General features: G+C 32.6%; 1 protein-coding gene and 1 long non-coding RNA gene across 3 annotated transcripts; one reads left to right on the top strand and one right to left on the bottom strand.

The window, feature by feature from the left end:
* The first annotated feature begins 8590 nt into the window (after nucleotides 1–8590).
* Nucleotides 8591–11347, top strand: LOC110670149 (uncharacterized). Of its 2 annotated transcripts, none has more exons than XR_002497835.2 (2): nucleotides 8591–8956; nucleotides 10577–11347. It is a non-coding gene; the product is annotated as an uncharacterized LOC110670149 (long non-coding RNA). The 2 variants fall into 2 exon arrangements; XR_009148718.1 differs by having other exon boundaries at nucleotides 9244–11347.
* A 38-nt stretch (nucleotides 11348–11385) lies between these two features.
* On the bottom strand, nucleotides 11386–12815 carry LOC110670148 (protein DETOXIFICATION 53-like). The gene has a single exon (XM_021832103.2). The coding sequence runs from the start codon at nucleotides 12797–12799 to the stop codon at nucleotides 11399–11401; it is 1401 nt and encodes a 466-aa protein (XP_021687795.2). The 5' UTR covers nucleotides 12800–12815; the 3' UTR covers nucleotides 11386–11398.
* Nucleotides 12816–21822: the final 9007 nt, after the last annotated feature.

Below are 21822 nucleotides of genomic sequence, written 5' to 3'. Positions count from 1 at the left end.
CCTTTCCTTCATTTTGCCCTCGTGCCCATTTAAAGAATCAAATTTTGCAGTCCCATTATTTTTATAAAAAAGAAAAAGAAAAAAAAAACTAAAATTTTCTTTATGTCCTTGCTCATTTGACTAGTGAAATATAATTTTTGAAAAAATTATAAAATTGATATTGTAAATAATTTTTAAAATACCAATGAACAAGTTAGTTAATGAAAAAGAATTTTATATTTTCTATTTAAATAATCATTATTTTTTAAATAGGATATTTATGAATAGTTTTAGAGGAAAATAATACCCCACTTGATCAGTAATTCAAAAGCAATGAAATGGGGAAAAATGTGTCTGTGTCAGAATTTGGATGCCAAAGGGTTGAAAGCTTTTGTTGGTTTACAAAGAAAAGGGAAAGCGACTCTAGCTTTTTCCATAAATATAAACATCACCACTCCTTTGGAAGATGCATTCATTCTGCCACGTGGCAAATAATGATGGGCCAAAGAGAAGAGACAAGCTGTGTTGGGACCAGATAGTCCCCCATCATCTATGTTCTAACTTTGAAATTCCATCACCTAGTTGTGCCTGGTGGATTTGTGACCCCACACTTCCCGTCTCCTTGTGATGAGGACTAGATGGAGAGGGGTGGAGAGGGTTATGATCCTCAGATGATCCGTGTGAAGGAACATTGTAAACGGTGCCTATGCCTCATCCTAAAAATTCCAATAATAAATAACGTGAAAAATATTGTCGCGAGAAAACCGTGCCCCTACTTATATTCTACGGTCAAAGTTAGAGATGTCGAAAAAAGCCATCATTTTTGAAAAATATTAGTGTTTTGAATATTATTAACCTATCAAAAATATGTATTATTAGAAAATAATTTAAAAATAAACATTATTTTAATATTAAAATATCAAAATAATTCATTATCATCTTAAGCTAGTCCTGATTTAGGCTTCAATTTGCAAAATAAGAAGCTAGATGATTGATTTTAGCATTTGTCCTATTGATTAAATTAGTATTTAATGTTAAGGATAATCTTAAATTGATTAGAGTTCTAAAGATTTAAAAATGCAATTTACTTGGACATGAGACACCAGACCCTTAAATAGGAGAAACAGTACCTTCCATGTCAATAATAGACACACCTAATAATTTGATGTCATGCTAAATTATCTTAATATCTCCTCACAAATGTAATTGCATTTAAAGTTAAAATTTTATTATTATTATTATTATGAAAGGATAAATGATTAATGTTATTATTATTACATTTAAACTATGATAATTAATTATGAGAGAAAACTCCATTTATTAAGATAAATTGACATGGAATCAAATTAATGGGTGAGTATACTGTTATTGTTATAGACATTGCCGACCTAAGAATTTGTCCTTAAATAGCCATTTGATAGGCATCGGAAATTATTGAAAATAATATATAAAATCTTGTTGAAAATGGAATATAATTTTGAAATTTTAGGCGTTTCTTATTATATTTAAAAAAATAATTTTGATAAATTTTGTATTGTCTTTGAGCGAGTATTATAATAATCGAGTCATACTTTTAAAATGGCCTAAATAGTCATTTGAATCATAATCATACATAAATTAGCTATATAATTTGAATCATCAGTAAGATTTGAGAACATGAGTGTCCAAACCTATTAATAATTAAAATAAAACTTTGAATGAGCATTTTAAATTTTTTTTATCGATTAACCTTTGTTTATTTTGTAAAAAAATGTATTTCTGTTAAATATTTTTCATATATTTTAACATTTTTTATCTAAAAAAATATGTTTACAGTAAATATTTTTTTAATTAAAATAAAAATTAATTCACCTTTAAAAAAAACAGCTTTCTCGCTTTTTTTATTTTATTAATCTTAATAAAATATAAAATTATTCGTATATAATACTAATTTAATATTATAAGTAAATATTTTTATATACAAAGTTACGTTGTAATTTTTTTATATTAATATTATTTATTATAATTACTGCATAATTATGTTTTTAATTGAATAATAATAATTATTATAATAATATAAAAGGTGGAGTCTGCGAGTCACGAGCTTCCACTTCGCTTTGGCATTTTAAAAGCAGAGAAGTGGTGAAGATGGGGCTCTGAGCTCTGACCTAAAAGAGAAAAAGGCTTGAAGGAGTTAATGGTTATCACTTCGGTGGGCGTTCCCATCTATTCAGCTCGGCTTGGCTAACTCTGTCAGACCCGCAGGTTTGGCCTCTGTACGGACGATTTGGCCATCAATCTCCTCAATAACTCATAACCAGACGTCTAGGTATATGATACGGTACGCCCGTGCGCACCTACATATATATATATATATATATAATATTTTATTTAAATTTTAAGTCTTAAATTTACTATAATCATAATAATTCAGATAAATAGTATCAATTTGATTTCAGTTTTTAATTGAATTAAGGAGATAATCAAGTTTTTTTAACAGAAAGATAATTAATTTTATTTTACCTAATTTGTAATTTAATATTATATTATTATCTTAAAAAATAGAAAAAAAAATCTAACACCTTAATTTAGTTTAAAAATTTATGTATAAAAATAAAATATATAACTGATTTTTGCCTTATAAAATATTTATCCATTTGCGTTCATAAATGAGGGTCCACAATTTGTATAAATTGGTACGTTGCGTGGAACCCATGAAACGACACCTTTAATTATAACGTGTTAAAAAAATATGGGTCCATTAACAGCAGCAACGAACGAGGCGTCGAAGGCTATGAAATGAAACAGTTCGGTTCCGTCGATGATATCGGCCACGTGTGTCGCAATAAGGCAGATGAGGACGTGGCTCTTTCTATCCCTATCTCTCTCTAGACTGCCGATGAGATAAGGTAGTTATTTTCTGGTAGCTTCCAAAACTGACTTTGGGGAGGGTTGGCTGGGGCCATCTAGTGGACGCCTAGTCCCCCCCAACTAACTTCTTTTAGATGTAGTAACAAGATGTACGCGCAAATTTTATACTTAATTTATTATATTTAATTGTTTATTTAAATTCTAATATTTTACATAAAAATAAATTTGATAATTTTTAAATAAAAAATTTTATAATCTTAATTAATTTTACTTAAATTTTAATATAAATATTTAATGTGTTAGCATAATTACAGCAATCAGCATGATTATAGGAGATTTGTGTAACATAATTACAGCAATCAGCATGATTATAGGAGATTTGTGTAGCATAATTATAGCAATTATTATTCTTGTCCAAATTAGTTCATATTCTCATGTATAAATAGATGTAATATCTCTGTAAATGAGACAAATACACAATCCTTTTCTTCATTACTTGTATTCTTTCTTCTAACATGGTATCGAGCCATAAAACTTTTATTTCTAGTTTTTGGGGTCTCTCTGCTCTCTCTACAAGTTCATTCTTTCATACCTATTATTATACCATTTTTTTCTCATCTTGTTATCAATGGAGAAATCGATATTTCAAAACCTATTGGTTCCAACTATAATCTTTGGGTTCAAGGAATGAAAAGTTTTTTGATAGGTCGCAGCTTTGGCGTATGGAGATATCACTACCGACAAGAGAGAACGATGAACCGATGCAAAATTCTTGAGGATTGGGATAGTAAAAATCATCGATCATCACCGTTTCGCAATACCTCTGTCTCGTCCATCCACATCCGGTTTGCTAATTATGACTCGCAAAAGAAATGGGATTTTTGGCTAATCGATATCGACTTGCCCACTATTATCGTTGTGGACTACTCTTCATAATCTGAAACAAGAAGCGAGTCAATCATGAATGATTTTCTTGCCAGTCCAACCTATTTGGAATCAAATATCTCGGGCCAAAATCGGTGAAGATCATCTTCATCTCATTCAAGTTCTAATGGCTCTTCGATCGAATATGAGGCCGCTCGCCCTCGCTACATCGAAATCCACTCCCATCATTGGAACCGCTATTCAAGAGATTATTTTTGAAGAGACTCGTCTCGGTTTGGATAAAACTCCTCAATTTGAAGTCGCTCTTGCAACTACTCGATCCTCACATCGTAATCGGCAATCAACTCTGTAAGAATTGTAATCAAATTGGTCATGCTTTTGCATATTGTCCTACCATAAAATGCGGATATTGTCATGGTTACGGTCATATTCTTGAACATTGTCCCACACGCCTCCAAGATCAAAGGAGGGCATTCTAAATTCAAGAATGTCTCAAAGCCTGGATCTTCCTCGAGGGCTCTCCGCCATCACCATGAGTGATCTTGAGGCACTATTCAAACAGTTATCTCTTCTAATTCTCCGCCATGTCCGCCACTCCGTAATTCTTATTGGCTTTTGACTGCATGTTGTAATCATATGACCACTAATCTTAAATTCTTGTCTATCTTCCTTACCACCAATCCATACCGCAAATGGTACTAAAATGAACATCACACAGGTCATGTGTCTACCTCAAATCTTCATCTCGACACCTATTATATCCCTAATTTGGCACTCAATCTTATTTGTTGGTCGGTTGTGTGAAAAAGGACTAAATGTTATTTTTCTCACCATGGTGTCAGGATCCACAAGATTCTTGGGGAGGGTCGCAGAGTGGGTCGATTATTTGAGCTTACATCTTTACATCTTCCTCAGAGATTTGTGTCTACAATCCCTAATTCCTCCATTCACCAATGGCATCCTCGTCTTGGTCATGCTTCTACCAGTAAAATTCAACCTTTAATTTCTCGTGGATTATTAGGATCTACTAAGTTTGAGTCATTTAATTGTTTAAATTGTCAGCTTGCAAAACAACCTGCATTATCTTTTTCCCATAATAATACTACACACTCCTTTTGGTTTAATTCATTCGACATTTGGGGTCCTTCTCCTATTTCTTCAATAAATGGTTTCGTTATTTTGTAATATTTATTGATGATTATTCTTTTACTTGGATATATTTTTGAAACATCGATCGAGTTATCACAAATTTACATCACATTTGCAAAAATGATTAAAACTCGATTCTCTTGTGACATTAAAATTCTACAATGCCATGGAATATCGGGATTCTTCTTTGCTTGATTTCTTAGTCAACAAGGCACCGTTGTTCAACGTTCTTGTCCTCACACCTCTCAACAGAATGGGCGAGCAAAGCATCGCCATATTCTTGATTCTCAGACTCTTCTTCTTTACGCCTCATGTCCGGAAAAATTTTGGGAGAAGCGACTTTTCATTTTATGTTATTAATCGTCTTCCTACCTTAGTTCTTCATAATTTATCTCCTTTTGAAAAGTTGTTTGGACAACCTCGACTATTCCATCCTTAAACCTTTTGGATGTGTTTCTTTTGTTCTTTTACAACCTCATGAACATACCAAATTAGAACCACGTCGCCTATGTTGTTTTCTTGGTTATGGCATTGAACACAAAGGGTATCGTTGTTGGGATCCTGTTTCTAATAAGTTACGCATCTCTCGTCATGTTACCTTTTGGGAAAATACTATGTTCTCTTCTCTTTCCAAATTTCATCACTGACTCTCTATTTTCGACTCCTCCAAAGAGTTTTCCAAGTCCCGATCCAGTGATTGTGATGTGCTCAATATTAGCCCAACTACACGTTGAATTTGTTGATCCGCATCTCCTCCTAGCACTACTCTTCGTCGTTCTACCGTGTAAGAGAAACTCCTCATTATCTTTCGATTTTCATTGTTACTCTACTATTGCAACCCTTCATGAGCCTCATTCTTATCGTGAGGCAAATCGACCCTCTTTGGCGATGAACTTGGGCTTTAGAAAACTCATACTTGGGATTTAGTTGATCTTCCACCAAACAAGACTCCTATTGGTTGCAAATGGATTTACAAAATCAAGACGATGGAACTATTGAACGCTACAAAGCTCGCTTAGTAGCCAAAGGGTACACTCAAGAGTATGGTATCGACTATGAGGAAACTTTTGCTGATTAACATCTATTGCGATCTCTTAGCTATGTAAATGGAAACTTTTCGGATGGATGTTAAAAATGCTTTTCTTCATGGTGATTTAGAGTAAGAGGTTTATATGCATCCTCCTCCCGGTTATCATTCTCCTCATAAGGTTTGCAAACTTGTGAGCCTTATATGGATTAAAACAAGCTCGGTTTGCCAAATTTAGTTCCACTCTTGCTCAACTTGGTTTTCTCTCTAGTCCACATGATTACGCATTATTCACTTGGTATTGTTCTTCGCTTTATGTTGATGATATGATAATAACAGAGATGATTCATCCGGTATTTTAGAGTTACAACATTATCTCAATCAACATTTTGAAATGAAAGACACAGGTTCTCCTATTTTTGGGCCTTGAAGTTTCTCAAAATTCGATGGCTATTATCTATCTCAAGCCAAGTATGCATCCGACTTACTTTCTGCATCATCGATAGCAAGATCAACCCCATTGGAGCTCAATTGCAAACTTACACCTCTTGATGGCACTCCTCTTGATGATCCTACTTTATATCAGTCTTGTTTATCTCACGATTACTCGACACGATATTTCATATTTCATCATCATCGTGGCCGGTTTATATCCGCTCCTCGCTCAACTCATTTCAATCCTTCGTTATATCAAAGGCACTCTTTTTCATGGTTTGCACTTTTCGCTACCTCCTCCCTAGTATTATCGGCGCTACTCGATCTTGATTGGGTGGTGATATCGTCGCTCTACAGTTATTGTTTCTTCTTGGGTAATTCTCTTATCTCTTGGCGTAGCAAAAGCAAGTTGTTGCACGTTCTAGCAGAATCGAATATCGTGCTCTTCGATGCTACATCCGAATTACTTTGGTTACGGTGGTTATTAAGCGATTTGGGTGTCACTCATTCTTACGCCACAATACTCCATTGCGATAATAGAAGTGCCATCTGATTTCTCATAATGATGTATTTCATGAGCGTACCAAACACATCGAAATTGATTGTCATTTTGTACGTCATCATGTTGCTCATGGCACCATATGTTTGATTCCTATCTCCTCTCACCAAAAAACTGATATATTCACCAAAACGCATCCTCCCGCGGATCTCTTAAGCAAACTCAAGTTGGCACTGTGCTACCACCTTGAGTTTGAGGGGGTGTTAGCATAATATGATTATAGGAGATTTGTGTAACATAATAATCACATGATTATAGGAGATTTGTGTAGCATAATTATAGCAATTATTATTCTTGTCCAAATTAGTTCATATTCTCATGTATAAATAGATGTAATATCTCTGTAAATGGTACACAGACAAATACACAATCCTTTTCTTCATTACTTGTATTCTTTCTTCTAACATCTTCCTCATTTTTTTATATATATAAAATCAACTTAATGAGATACTAACTATATTAAACTAGTTTTGGGGATTTTTTTAAAAATATTATTTTTCTCTCTATTGAGAGGATTGCATATGGCTAATTACATTACAAGCTATATCATAAAGTTTGCAACTTTAATTCATGTCACCAAGAAAAATGAGTTAAATTTTGAATTATTAAAGATTTTTATTATATAATAATAGTTTAAAATTAAGATATAATTTTAATTTTAAAATATTAAGATTAAATTATAATTTAATTGAAATTATTAAAATTTTATTGAAAATAACTTTTAAATTCAAAAGCTGAAAATGTTAGCTTTAAAATGGAGGTCAAATGTTTTAGCTTGCCACATTCATTTTGATTTTTCTAAATACATATTATTCAATGGCTTAGCTTTGGAAGTTTTGCTCTTAATAATATAAATTAATATTTATTTTTTTAAATTTTATATTTCAAAATTATACTATAAAATTTTGCTAATGATAAAAATTTTAATTAATTATATTAAACACAATTTAAATTTCTATTAAAACTATGTGCTATTAAATTCAAATTTTATTTTTATTTTTTAAAAGATGATTAAATATTTTGTTCTAAATATTCTTCATAAGAATGTAACAATGTAATATTTTTACATTATTATTATATTTAAAAAAGTATATACTATTAAAAATAATTTATCCTTTATATCATGTAAATGTGGTGAAAAAAAATAATAAAATCTTACATACTAATATTCAATAAATAATAATAAGAGATGAATATCCAAAAAAAAAAGTTTAATAAGAGAAATTATATAAAATTTTTAGAAATTATATAAAATTTTTAATATTTAATTAAATAATGAAATTTAATTAATGAACTTTAATTGTCCTCAAAATTGTCAGGACTTTGAGAATAAAAAAAATATATAAATTGCAATAAAATTTGAGAATTTCTATGATAGTTTTTGTTATAAAATAAATCTTAAAATGCATTCAGATATATTTTTTTTCCTTTTAGAAAATTAAAAATATATTCAGTTTTACCTTTTGTTTTATATTTTTTTCTTCTTTATTATTTTAAACGTGACAACCAAAATTTCGTTTCTTTTATCCCAAGAGCCCATTAATCCACTACTATAAGACAATTTTTTGTAAATAATTTAAATTATTTATATTACTTAATAATTATATTTTTAAAAATATTTTTAAAAATATATAAAGAAATAATATATTATTATAATTAATATTACTCTTATATCTAAAATTTAAAATTCTGAATATTTTATTTATTTATTTTATCATACAAGAAAAAAAAAAGCATTTAGAAAACATAAAATAAAAAATATAAGCAGTTTTAGTTTTTAAAAAATAAACAACAAAAAAGTACAATAATAACGAATGTACGCTTATTTTGCTACAAATTAGGCTGAGAATTAATCCGCTTTATATCATTAATACTGAAATTCTGCTCAGTATGATGAGATCTCGGCTTACTGTCAGTAATATGGAGCCGCATGTTGAATGCTGTGTCAGTATAACAATAACGAGAAGGCAAGCGGGAGAAGGCCGGCTGAGCTCCAACTTCTAGTCCGTTGTTTGAGATTCTATCCCACTGATCGAAGCTGTATATAGTGCAACCGCATAACTTTTTATAAGGTAATCGAAATCTCTTTTTACGTTAATGATCAAATTCCTCAGCTTGGTTGATTGCCTAATTTTTAAATTGGCTTCTCAATTTCTTCATAAACGCATATCGGAGAAAGCAAAATAACGATTTCTTTCTTCTTCTGTTGTTTTCTTAATATTTTTCGTTTTCTGGGTTCTTTAATATCTGCTATTTTGGATCTAAAATAACCCTATTTCATTCCCATCTAAATAACTGAAAAATGATATTACTTTTTGGCGTGGAGTGATGGAATTCTGTGCTGTTTCTGATTATGTAGGATTCTATTTGTGTGTGTATCTAACATTGTATCGATTGGCTAATCCACTGGTAAGTGATGAGCTACCATATGCTCCTGACGTGAAAACTGAATGTAAATTTCTGACATTGTCGAGTTTTGGATTGATGTTTAGAATATTTGAATTTTTAGTAGGTTTCTTGCAATTCATTTTATTCTCATAAGAGAAAAGCTCATTGCTTTGCAGAATTTCTTGTGGTTGCTTTTGTTTTCACCTTCTCCAGTCAAATCAAAAGGCTTACAAGCTTCTGCGTGTTATCAGACAGCTTGTTATATATATATATTTTTTTTATTATCAAATAGGCTCTGCCATAAACTTAATAAGATGTTATGCTTGGATGGAAAACTTGAAATGTCTGGTCCTTATGTAAATCAATCACTGATGTTAACAAAGTCCGCTGCATTTTTGCGCTCATCATTTGAGACATATCTTGATTGCAGGCCTTTGTTGGCTTAAATAACCTGACCTTTTTGATTATACATATTGGAATTTAAGTGGCTCCTTGTCCAGAATCTGAGCATTTGCAATTCTTTTTTCATGGATAATTCTATTTCTAATGCTACTTTGTGAGCTAGTTTATAGTTTAGTCTTCCTTTAATTTTTTTTTTTTTTTTTACTCTTGTTTTGGATACCTTGTGCTTGGCTATTGTCAGAACTATTTACTAATTCTTTCACTCTATGTTCCATGGAAAGATATAACCTTGTTACATTAGCCTGATCCTTTTCATTGTAAGGCATTTGCTATCACTTATCACAACCATTTGGACAAATAGTTCATTCAGTGTCTCCATCATCTTGGTTTTGACGTGCTTTGAGTTTAGGAAACTTTAGTGAGATACCATTTTGTATGTTGAATGAGTAGAAGGCAGTTTGTGCCTTTTTATTTTATGGGTTCACATTTCATTATTATAAATGCGACCTGATTGTCATATTAAACAAGCACTTGCATCTATCTGATTCTGGCAAGGGCTACAATGAGATCTAATACTGTAAAAGCATAAGATGCTGTCATAGAAATCTTCCAAATGTTTTACTTTTCAAACAACAGCAACAACAGAATCAGATATAATTGGGATGTAATGCAACTTGATGGGTATAATTGGGACATAATTTGATAGTTACTCTTATATTCATGTTTCTGTTTGCCTTCCGTTTCTATACCTTGGTCATTTGCCTTTGTTTTTACACAAATTTCTTGATTTTGTTCTTTTCTGTGCATTGATTATTTACCTTTCCTTTTTTATGCTATTTTGTGTTCTATATTGAGTATTTATATAGTTTAATTCACTAGTAGTGATTGTCACTGTCTTTCAGGTCATTTTAGAACTGGGAGAGAAGGGTACAGCATTTTACTCTTTGTCAACATCATGCACGTTAGATTTGCTTCCCAGATACTTGAGCACCAATTTCAAGTTCTTGACTAGCTTTACTCAAATTTTGTTTTTATTATGGTCTCTTACATTTGTGTTGTGTCATTAATGGTTGCTGATACCTTTAATCCTTTTGCTTTAGTTATAGGTTTATTTGTGATGTTTGCTTTCTGAAAACTTTGATTTCAGTTGATGGTGAGTCTCACCTTCTCTTATGGAATTGCAATATGAGCAGCTCCATGTCACATGGAAGTTCAACCTGATATGCATGCATGAACCTTCTCTTAATTGTTTGCTTATTTTAGTGATCATTTCACTGGCTAGGTAATACAGATGATTCAGGCTTTTATAATGATGTACCTTATGCTGTAAACTTAGCTTGGATAATTGTGGGGGGGTTGGGGGGGAGGGCACTGGGGGCGCGCAGCATCTTCTTCTCTTTTTTACCCATGTCATTTTCTTTCAGAATTAGTGAGTAATGTGCTAGAACAGGGATAAAATCTTAGTAATAAAAGGTTGTAGCATCACACACACTTGGGCTGTGTAAGAAAAAATGTTTATGCTTCCAAGAGATATGTAAATCAATAAATCATTTACTGTGTAATGGAGTCGTTTTGCAATTTTTTTCTTTTAAATTTCTCCACTATCGGACACAGTGATCCTGTAATTTGTGAACCAAAATGATATTTTTAGTTCATTTATATGTTTTAGTCTAGCTCTGAAATCTGTTAGAAGTTGCCTGTGGACAAGACTTGATTTTGGAGTGTCATTGATTGGTCATAAGTACGCCATTTTCCAAATCATCCCTCTCACCTGCAGCTGAAGTCAACTCATCAGCTCTTTTGGCCTGGTGCTTCCAATCAGTTCTAAACACGGTGTACAACATCATAGAAACGCAACTAATCTGTGCAGCAAGTAGCCCAAACCATAATCCCCGAAATCCCATTTTGAGTTTGAAAGTTAGGAGAATTGCAACTGGTAATCCAACAAGGTAAAAGGCATACAAATTTATGCGAGCACCATCTTTAGGACGTGCGGTGCCTGTTAAGACTCCGCAAGCAGCTGTTTGGGGAGAGTTGCCAATTTCACATAACCCCAGTAGTGGTAGTCCAGTTGATATCAAGTCAAGAATCTGTGGCTCATCTGTGTACATTTTTCCCCATGCTGAGCTAAAGACTGCAGTGAAAACAGCGGCCGTGAGTCCGCATGCAAATCCCAGGATGATCCCAATTATGGCTGTCCATTGGGCACGAGCTGGTTGTCCAGCGCCCAGTGCGTGACCTACTCGTGTGCTTAAGCTGCAACTTAGGGAAAATGGAAATGAGTAGATTAGACCAGCTGTCTGTATAAGGATGCCTGTAGCTGCAACACTAGCCTTTGGATTGCTGAGCAAACCACAAAGAAACAGCATTATCTCGTACCACCACCACTCCAAGCATACAGAGATGACGCTAGGCAAAGATAGAGATAACAATGGCTTCCAGCCTTGCAACATGGAGGCTGCTGTAATTCCATGCCAAGGTTTCAGCGGCTTTTTGGATACAGCTACATAAATTAGCAAGCCTATGTTCATGTTTATGGTATTACAAGCAATGGCCAATGCAACTCCTTTCACCCCTAGATTCAAATATATTGCAAAAAAGTAGTTGATTGGGGTGTGGAGGATAACTGCACCCACAGCAGATATGGTAAGAGGAGTAGTTAAGCCTTGAGTTCTGAGAAAGGATCTCATTGGATGAAGCACAGCTTGAGCTATTAATTCAGGAATGCAGAATACCATGTAAACTTTGGCTACATTTGTGATATCTGGATCCTGACCTAAGCGTAGAAAGATTGGTTCTACGTTCAGCCATAACAAGCTAATGGGTATGGCGACAAGTAAAAGGAGACAGAGAGTTCTAAGATATGTTTGGCTGATGACTGACCATCTCTTTGCCCCATAGGCTTGCCCACAGATTGGATCCATTCCCATGGCCAGGCCTTTCATTACCGATAGGCCTGTGATATTTGCAAACCCAAGTGCCAATGAGCCTCCTGCAAGCTCTATTTTCCCCATACGACTCAAGAAGAGCATTGATATTACAGACCTTGAGTATATGAGTATGGTGGTCAAAATTATTGGACATGCAATCTTACCTAGAGCAAGCACCTCTTCTCCCACCTGCATGGAATATATTACCAATTTAAACAGTCAGCTTTATCAATATAATAAAACTCAAAACAAAATATTTCATCAATCAATTGACTGGTGAAAAATTGATACTCGACCTACCAATACTGAAGAAATTCAACCAAAATTGAAAAGAAAGCAAATATACAAAAATAGGCAACATTTTAAACTTGGAAAGTGTAAGTTGAATAACTTGAATATAAACTTTTTTTTTTTTTTTGTAATGTAGATGTACAGATATTTCATGTTATGTTTCATCACTTATGACTTTGACATGAGACAACTAAAAATTTTTATTTTTTATTAACGTTATATTTATACTAGAAAAGGGTTATCACTTATGACTTTAATATAAGACATCTAGAAAAAGGTATAGATATTGTCCAGGCCTTTACATTACTCTCGCCTACAAAAGAAAATGAAAAGTGATAACTGATTGAACAATAGAGATGTTTTGAAGCAAAACGTTTCAGAAAAACTTTAACTTAAAAAAAAAAAAAAATAGCAAAAGGGGTCTAAAAAATAATAACAAAGTGTCACTTCATGTGCATAACGGAAAATAATAATAATATATTGAACAACTCACTAATAGGTAGGATTTCTCTGAAAATATGAAGGGTGAATCCTGCATGGATGTGAACTGGGTGCACTAAGTAATGAGAGCAATGGAACAAACTATGGACTTTTCAGCAATCATTAGATAGATCGTCGAGAAGTTAAGCAAATAGTCTTCGCTGCTGAACAGATGCAAGAAGCTTTGGCAAACGTGGTCTGCAGACTCGAATAGGTGGTTGTGTCTTGTCTAGTCTTTGGGGGTTTGCTTGGATTTCCCTTATAAATTCTTGAGTCTTGGAGGGGAATTATAGAAAAATCAGATCCTATATAATAGTTTCTATGTAGGAAAAATTTTAAATAATATGAAAGAGTCAATATCACGGCAAAATACTTGGAACTTTCATTTCATTTATTAATTTGATAGGATAGAGGGTGGTGTTATAAGAAGAAATAAAGTTGTTTTAGTTAGAAAATAAAAAAAAAATTAAATAAATGAAATTTTGAATTAGGGTAATGAAAGAAAGACTACTGGATTTAGTAAAAATAATATCAAAGTGTGTCATTTTCATTGAGATTAAGTGAAATCTATTAGATAGTCAAAAGTCAAAAGAATATGATTTCTGAATTACATTATCAAATGAGAATTTAAAGTAGGCTTTTAAAATTGCGGAATTTTAAATTTAAATATTTAATTGAGTTAAATAAAAATTGACAAAAAAAAAAATCTCAACTAATAACACTGATTATTAATATCTTTAGACCCCACCACCCACCAGAATATGCGGTTTTGCATCTGTAGTGGCATCTCTAAAAGAAACAAAGCATTTCTTCAAATAATAATAAAAGAAAAAAAAAAAAAAACCAGGGCATCTCTAGTCCTCTGCTACAAGTGTGCTTCGAGGGATTGCAAAAACAAAAGGGTCCATTGCCCATTTTTTGGTTTTTAATTTTCTTACCCATAAATGAATATCAAAGCAACTCTCTAAGCCTCAACTCTGCCTATCACTTCAAATTTGCTTTGTCAAGGAAAGAAGACAATACCATAAGTTGCAAAGAAGGGGAGATGAGATGAGAGTAGAGTATCCCAAAGCAAACAAAGAGTTTAATGAAGTTGAAACAATCAAGAAACTATCACCTTTTGACCTTATAGAACAAAACCAAAGCTGCCTTTTGACTAGCTATCCAAAGCATTTAAACTATGTATCACTTTCCAATGGAGACTCTGTTAAAGAAGGGAGTGGGAAAGTTACTAACATCGTTTAGTGGCGGCCGTCCGAGATTGCCAGAGAGTGGTAAGCGGCGAAGAAGTCCTTGTAAGGCTTGTGCTTCACCTCCAGTTCTCATAATTGTGTCTTCATCGCAGGCTCCATCCTTTGAAACCAAATTTTCACCATTTATAATTCCTCGAGATTCAGTATCAGTAGTACCAGGGCACATGTTTTTTTTTATCCCAGTTTTGCAATAGAGACAAAGAAACAAACCTAATAACAACAAAACCGGACCAGTTCCAGAGATGGGTTGGTTGTTCTTTCGTCGAATGCTGTGTTTAATTAGAATGATTAAACAACTTCTGCAATGCCAAGAAACACATATGAGAACATATTACTCATAAAATCTAACCATAACTATCTCTCATTGCAAATAAAATATCAGAGTTCAGACCAAAACCTTAATATTTACAAAGCTGTAGGCATAGAGAGAGAGAGAGACGGCTACGACTGCTGCACACTGCTCCTCGGCTACGTTATTGCAAAGTATTTGCTTGCAGGAAAGATGGAAAGAGCTGAAACAAAAATGGTGCATTGGAACTAAAAGGCATGGACCTACACATCTCTGTGCCTTATAATCATATTTATACACACACTCTCTCTCTCTCTGCTCACTCTAGTTTATGGAGTATATAATTGAAATGCTATGTCCACGTAATTTTTTGCTTTATCCAGGAATTCTGATCACAGATGACTGCACTACTACTGTGTCTCATGTTTCGTGTAAAGTGATTAGTTGCTTAGAAAGAAATCATTATCACAGGGATATATAATTAACGTATTGATTTGTTCCTTAAATTAGGACAATGTCGTATTCCCACAAGAATAATTAGTACTCCTGACCCTCAAGAAGAAAATTAAAGAATAAATACTACTATTTGGTCCACTAAGGTGCCATGCATTATAGGTGCCAAAGAATAGAGAATGCTAGTTAGTGCTTTATGATTTTACTTACTGCTAAATCTCAGATTATTCTTCTTGCCCAAAATCCCAGCTTTTTGAGTTAGGTTTTAACAAAGCGGTGGGCCTGCCATGGGCAGGTTAGAACTCCTAGACCCTTTTGGTGGAAAGGATTGTACTCCATTTTTTTTTAAGGTTCAAGTTTAGCTTTACAGGTCTGAAGCAGAGACTAGGCTCAGCTGTTACAGTGGATGCAATACACAGCCAGCCATCCCGGACCACTCATCCTGTTTATTTTAGGTCTTTACATTTTAATTCTTAAAGAGTTCCATAACAAGTAATCAAATGCACGAGCGCCCTCTTATTGCTTCACCACAATTTTTTAATTCCCTAAATAGATAAACAATGAGTAGCTCAACATCTTAATTAACAAGCCTTAATTACAAAGCTTTGTGTATTAATTAATCAATCCAAGGTTAAAACTTTAGAAAGAACAAAGAGAAGAAATAGCTTTAGGATTTTAATCTCTTTTTGTTTGTGGGTTATAGGGTTGATAAAAAAAAAAAGTTATGTTAGGGTCTTTAAGGCACAATTAATGGTATAAATTGTAGAGAAGAAGAAGGATATAAGAAAGATCCAACATGAGAAGAAATCACATCCTAGGACTGCCTTCTATGCTTTTTGTCCCTCTGCTCTTACTTATTCACCACCACCTTTTAGCTAGCTATAGCATATACTAAGTTAAAAAAATAAAAAAGAAAGCATATACTCTCTTACTTCTCACTACTTATACATCAATTTATTACTCGTACAATATATAATTCTTAAGAAAGCATGAAAGGTTGAAACAAGAAAGCTTGAAAATGTATATTAGCAACAAATTTTAGAGAAATTTTGGGATTCGTATGTAAACGTAGTAGAGATTGTTTTGTCTAACTTAATGCAAGAAATTTCACATATGCAATTTGAAATATGATGAGAATGGAAAATTTATTCTTTATATTATCATATTATTTGATGAAACAAAAGAAAAATTGAATATTATTATTCATATTAAGGAGAATTCCCTTAATAATTATAATAAAACAAATTGACCATAGTACTTTTACTTTGTTGGAGAGAGGAGGAATATTAGAAAAAGAATTAAAAATTAGGAAAAATTACTGTGCCACTTTATGTTTGGTGGGAGATAGAAAAGTGAATGGAAGTAGATGAAAAGAAAACATTTTTTTAGCTATGGACATCAAACAAGTTGATTGAAAATATATATATATATATATATATATATATATATATATATATATATATATATATAATATTTTAGTATTTTGCATTATAGCTTATCTAAGAAAGTGCTACCATTTGATAGAAAAGAGGTAATTTAAATTGGAAAAATCCAATTTTTTTTTTAATTTTTTCCTTAGCATAATAAACAAATAATAATAAAGCAGAAACCTTTATTATGCCTCCTAATTAAAACTATCCATCCATTAATCCATTACTTTCTCTTAATTTATGTTTTTGGCAACTTACTCCACTATAATTTAAAGCAATAATTGATTGCAACAATTCCATGTAAATTAATGTTATTCACTTATTATATAGTTTCCAAATAAAAAAATGGTTAGTATATTTTTCATTTATTAAATAATTCTACACCCTAAAAATTCTCTCTATATATTAGCACACAAATTTATACATTACCATCTCATATTTTTTTTTTTTTTTACATAAAAAAATTTTTTTATACTGTAAAATAAACACTTAATGCCTTCATAATTTTTTTCCTTTTAATGCGAATCTCTACCATATCAAATCGCATTAGAATCGACCGATTTTGGCATAGAGAATGCGAACCATTTTGGGTTTAATTGGGAGCCCCAAATGGATACTATAGTGTTCTATTGATATTCAACTCAACACTTTGCTCGATTCTAAGAATAACACATACAATAATCCTTTTTTTTTCCCTTCAAACTAATGGAATGCGATCCTATTGGGAATAAAATTTTTTTTTTTTTTTCATTTTCTTCAAACTATATAGCGTACTATTAATTTTTTCTATAATAAAGTTTTTTTATTAAAAAAAAAAGTGCAAATTAAAGATAAAGATATAAGTCATTCTTACAATATTGAAATTTTTGCTAGATAAATATTATATAAATCCTAACCATTAAATACATAAATAATTATCTTGATTTAATAACATAAATTAAATTAATGAAGCATATAAATTAAATACATAGTGGAAAGCACATTTCATTTTATAGTAATTTTTTTTTATCACTGTTTGACTGTGTGATCAACTAATACTGTTAAAAAAACTGTTGTCCAAGAGATCGTTGCCCTAAATTTATTATGCTTATAATCAAAATTAGACAAAATTTTTCCGAAGGCTAATCATTATTTTATTTTTGATAATTAAGACATGATAAGACATTAGTGGAGATTATAAAAGTTTTTAAGAAATTCTTATTCTACAATAACGTGCATAATTTTACACAACTTTTTTTAATTAAAAAAAATTACCTTTAATTTGCATTATTGATGTGTTTCACTTGGCAACATCAGCATGCAGTTTATACTTAGCTTAAAAATGGAGTTGTTAATTACCCCTAAAAAAATAATAATTTAAGAGCAAATGGTGGAAGGACTCTCTCTCTCTCTGCTGGTCTGGTCCACCATGATATTGTTGCATACTTTTCGAAAAATTAAATTAAAATGAACCCAGAAGAAATTAATAAACTCTATATTAGCGTGAACCTTTTAAGCTGCAAGCAGTTCACGTTTTGACATGTTAAAAGATGAACAAATTGAGCTTTGGTTGCTCATGGTAGCCACTTTCCAAGTTGGCTCTTCCACAACTCCCATAGGCATCGAATCCTTTGATTTTTATAGGGTTAAGCTAGCTGTGCAGAGTACGGTCATCGTTTTCATGGATATATTTTGGGGTTTCCAATTGACTCGACTCACCAAAACTGGAAAAACAAGGAATATTTTCTTCTAACCCTTTTCTCTGTCTTGACCTCCATGTTCTTTCTTTGTGGTATAAGCATGTTCATGCCCGTGAGTCTGTGACACATCAAATTATATTGGTGGATGCACCATTCTTTTTTCAACTTCTTAATACCTTTTTAAGCCTTTAATTAAGTTCGAATCATGTGATTGGCTTTTCTACTTAGTTTATTTTATTATTATATCAAGATCACAAACACATTTGTATTTTCTTGCTAATCACTAACTTTTGTTCTTTACACATAGGATATAGGTTGCTTTGGTGAGAGCATTATGTTGGTACATATGATACCAATAAATGGTCTAAGTTTTTTTTTTTTTTTTTGCCTTTTAAGAAAAAGATTATAAGCAAATAATGGATTTGTGGAGACTAATAATAAAAAAATATATAAATTTATATTCTTTTTTGAAAAAGGTTTTGCCTCCAAAGTCTAATTTTTCTTTTCATTGGTCTAATCACTTCAATTATATGAGTTTTGCAAAAAGCACAATGATGGATAGTCATGGCTATGTCTCCTTTTCCCCACAGCAGCACCTCATTCTTAACTTCAATTAGGCACTTCTCCACCTTAATTATTGCCTTATTGGATGCCTTTGTGTGGGACAATTCCCTTTCTTTTTGTTAACTGCTCATTTTTAACTTTTAGCAACACCCAATTAACTGTTAATTAGATTAACCAATTTGCATGCGTTTAGCCTTTTCCTTTTTAGTCTCATTATATAAACAACTTATTAATATTCATTGTAAAATTATCTCATTATAATATTGTACCTATGATTCATTGTTCAATTCCAATCGATCTGAAATCGCAATAATTAAGAACCATGCGAACTTGCCTCTTTTGATCTGAATCTGATTGAAAACCTCTCTTGATTATGAACTGGAATCGGCCGTGATTATGAACTGGAATCGGCCGTGATTCAAAAGGACTCATCGGGGAATAGTTGTACAGACAACCTGATACGTATACATTGCACAAGACATCCTTAAACATATGCTAATTGATGTCCAAAGCTTAATTAGAAGAAATTAAGAAAGGCGAAAGAAAGCGCATGCAGGTGTGAAATTTGCATCCAAACAGTACTGAAGATACCAACTCCGACCAACTAATGTTTCAGCATATGCATTTGGCACTTTTGAAAGCAGTAGTTCCTACTTGTTTAATCCTTTTCTACCAAAGTTTATAAATTATTGGCTTTTGCTTCCACTCCTTAGCCTGAGAATGCGAGAAAAATTATTTTTATTCTCACATATGGTGATGAGATAAATAAAACTCAATGCAATGAGTGAACTCATTGCTCGTGTCTTCAGGTTTGATGAATATTCTATTTGGATAATGCTTCTTTTCTTTGTCTTTCTAGTGATGATAAAACCCAACTTTTCAACACACTTAAATTAACGCCCTTCACATGCCTACTTTGACATTTATTTATATGTTTTCATCTCAAATTTTTTATTAGTTAAAATTATTTATTCTAACCTTTAAATTAATCTTAAAAAAAAAATATTAATCTAATCGTAAATTTATATTACTGTTAAAAAAAATTTTATTTTCAATTTTCACGTATGCTTGTATATAGTTTAATTTTCATTTTTTCTATGTTGGTAGCAGCATATCATGAATCCCATGGTAGTGGGGACCAAGACCAACCAACCCTCCAATGAGTTACCACTTACATATAATTAGAATAAATATGGGGTTAGGGTGATAATTACTGTCCCCCATAACCCTGTGAGCAGTGGTTTCTCACTTTTAGGTTTAGGTTCCAAAAAGAAATGGTTTTTATGTTTAGGCAAATATACCAAATGTAGGTGCTGTTAGTGTTACCTACTCATGTTATGACAAATAGGACTTTTGCCTTCAACTATCACAGCAACACCTGTCCTTGTCAATATTTGGGTAGCAACCAACTGTTACATTTGTGGGCTTCTTCTCTTCTGCCACCTCACTCTTCCTTCCTATTGCTCCAGCCATAGTTGCCCTTCGCCTTTTACATAATTTATTTATTCTTTCTATCTATTAGCTTCTTCTGTTCTGTCTGGTAACCACCCAGAAAAATGATGTATAGCTTCCTCACTTGCCGACAATTTGTGCAGATAAAAATGTTGCAGATTGGATAATTTCTTTACAGGAAGTACGCTTTTCTCATGTATGAGCCAAGAAAAAGAGTAACAAGTTATTCTCTCGCCCACTTATCATCAATGCCAACATTTATGCAGCTTGAAGATGGGCCACACTTCATCAATGACAAAGTTGATGGTTATTTTCAATTGTAGTCAATTCTCTTCAAATTATCAATAAATGGTAGCAGTTAATGATTGGGGGACTATCTACCTGATTAATAGGACATTCTGTGGGCAAGAAATGAGCGCTGATAAAATGTCTTGGTTTTTGGGTGCGCATTAGCAAGAAACTGGGGCATGCCTATCATCAGCCTGTTGTTTCTTTCTTTCCTCGGTTTCGGTCTGATCTGAAAATCCCATACTGCATCAGCCATGGAATAATCCGCCCTATTTCTGTGATTCCCGATCAAAAGGATGGAAAATTGGAAAATTTTAGGTCAATCAAGTCAACTGTTAGACATGGAATTGTGGAAGTTTAAATATGGCAACACATGCCTTGTATTTTGGCTTTTACAGTTTCACTAAGCAGATCACGCTTGACTCAACACAGTTGGGCCCAAATGTTATGCACGTACAAATTCACTAAACGTAAACGTTCGGAACCGGAACATGATTAGTTCCAAACCAAAACCAGGTTTTCCCAAAACCAAAACCGATGAAACCCTGCAGTCCAGTCCGGATCCCCCTAACCTTGAGCTAGAATCACCTCAGACCGGTGGGGACCCCTAATTTTATCTATCGCTAACCCAGCCATGCCCACTCAATCCGGCTGCAGCAAAATTTCTTTGAACCAGTTAAGCATTGCTTGAATAATTGTCGCAGACAGACATCCAATCAGAACAGAAAATTTGCGTGCAACATTCTTCCACATATGCAGCATAAATCTACTTAGGAGCTAGTTCTTGTGAATTTCATTTGGTTTTGCAAGAGCCTTGGAAATTTGGATAAAAACAACAAACCAAAAAGTATAACAGAGAGACTGTACTCTGACGGAGTGCAGTGTCCGTAAGTAAAATTGTGGATCTTTCATACTTAAGAGAAAGGAGGCATTTTATGGTTGAATTGGATGGCGTATCAACAGCTAATATTTCTTGGATATGATCACTTCATCTTCAATCAATGTTAAAAGGTAGAGATAAAAATAAGTCATCAAACTT

This window comes from Hevea brasiliensis, chromosome 5 (assembly GCF_030052815.1).
Source record: "Hevea brasiliensis isolate MT/VB/25A 57/8 chromosome 5, ASM3005281v1, whole genome shotgun sequence".
In the NCBI taxonomy this organism is placed as follows: domain Eukaryota; kingdom Viridiplantae; phylum Streptophyta; class Magnoliopsida; order Malpighiales; family Euphorbiaceae; genus Hevea; species Hevea brasiliensis.
Note: the sequence above shows the minus strand (reverse complement) of the source record. Positions and strands in the feature narration are given on the sequence as shown.

Excerpts from the sequence above, each read along its gene's own strand:
- LOC110670148 (XM_021832103.2), bottom strand. The coding sequence starts at position 12,799 with ATGCAGGTGGGAGAAGAGGTGCTTGCTCTAGGTAAGATTGCATGTCCA.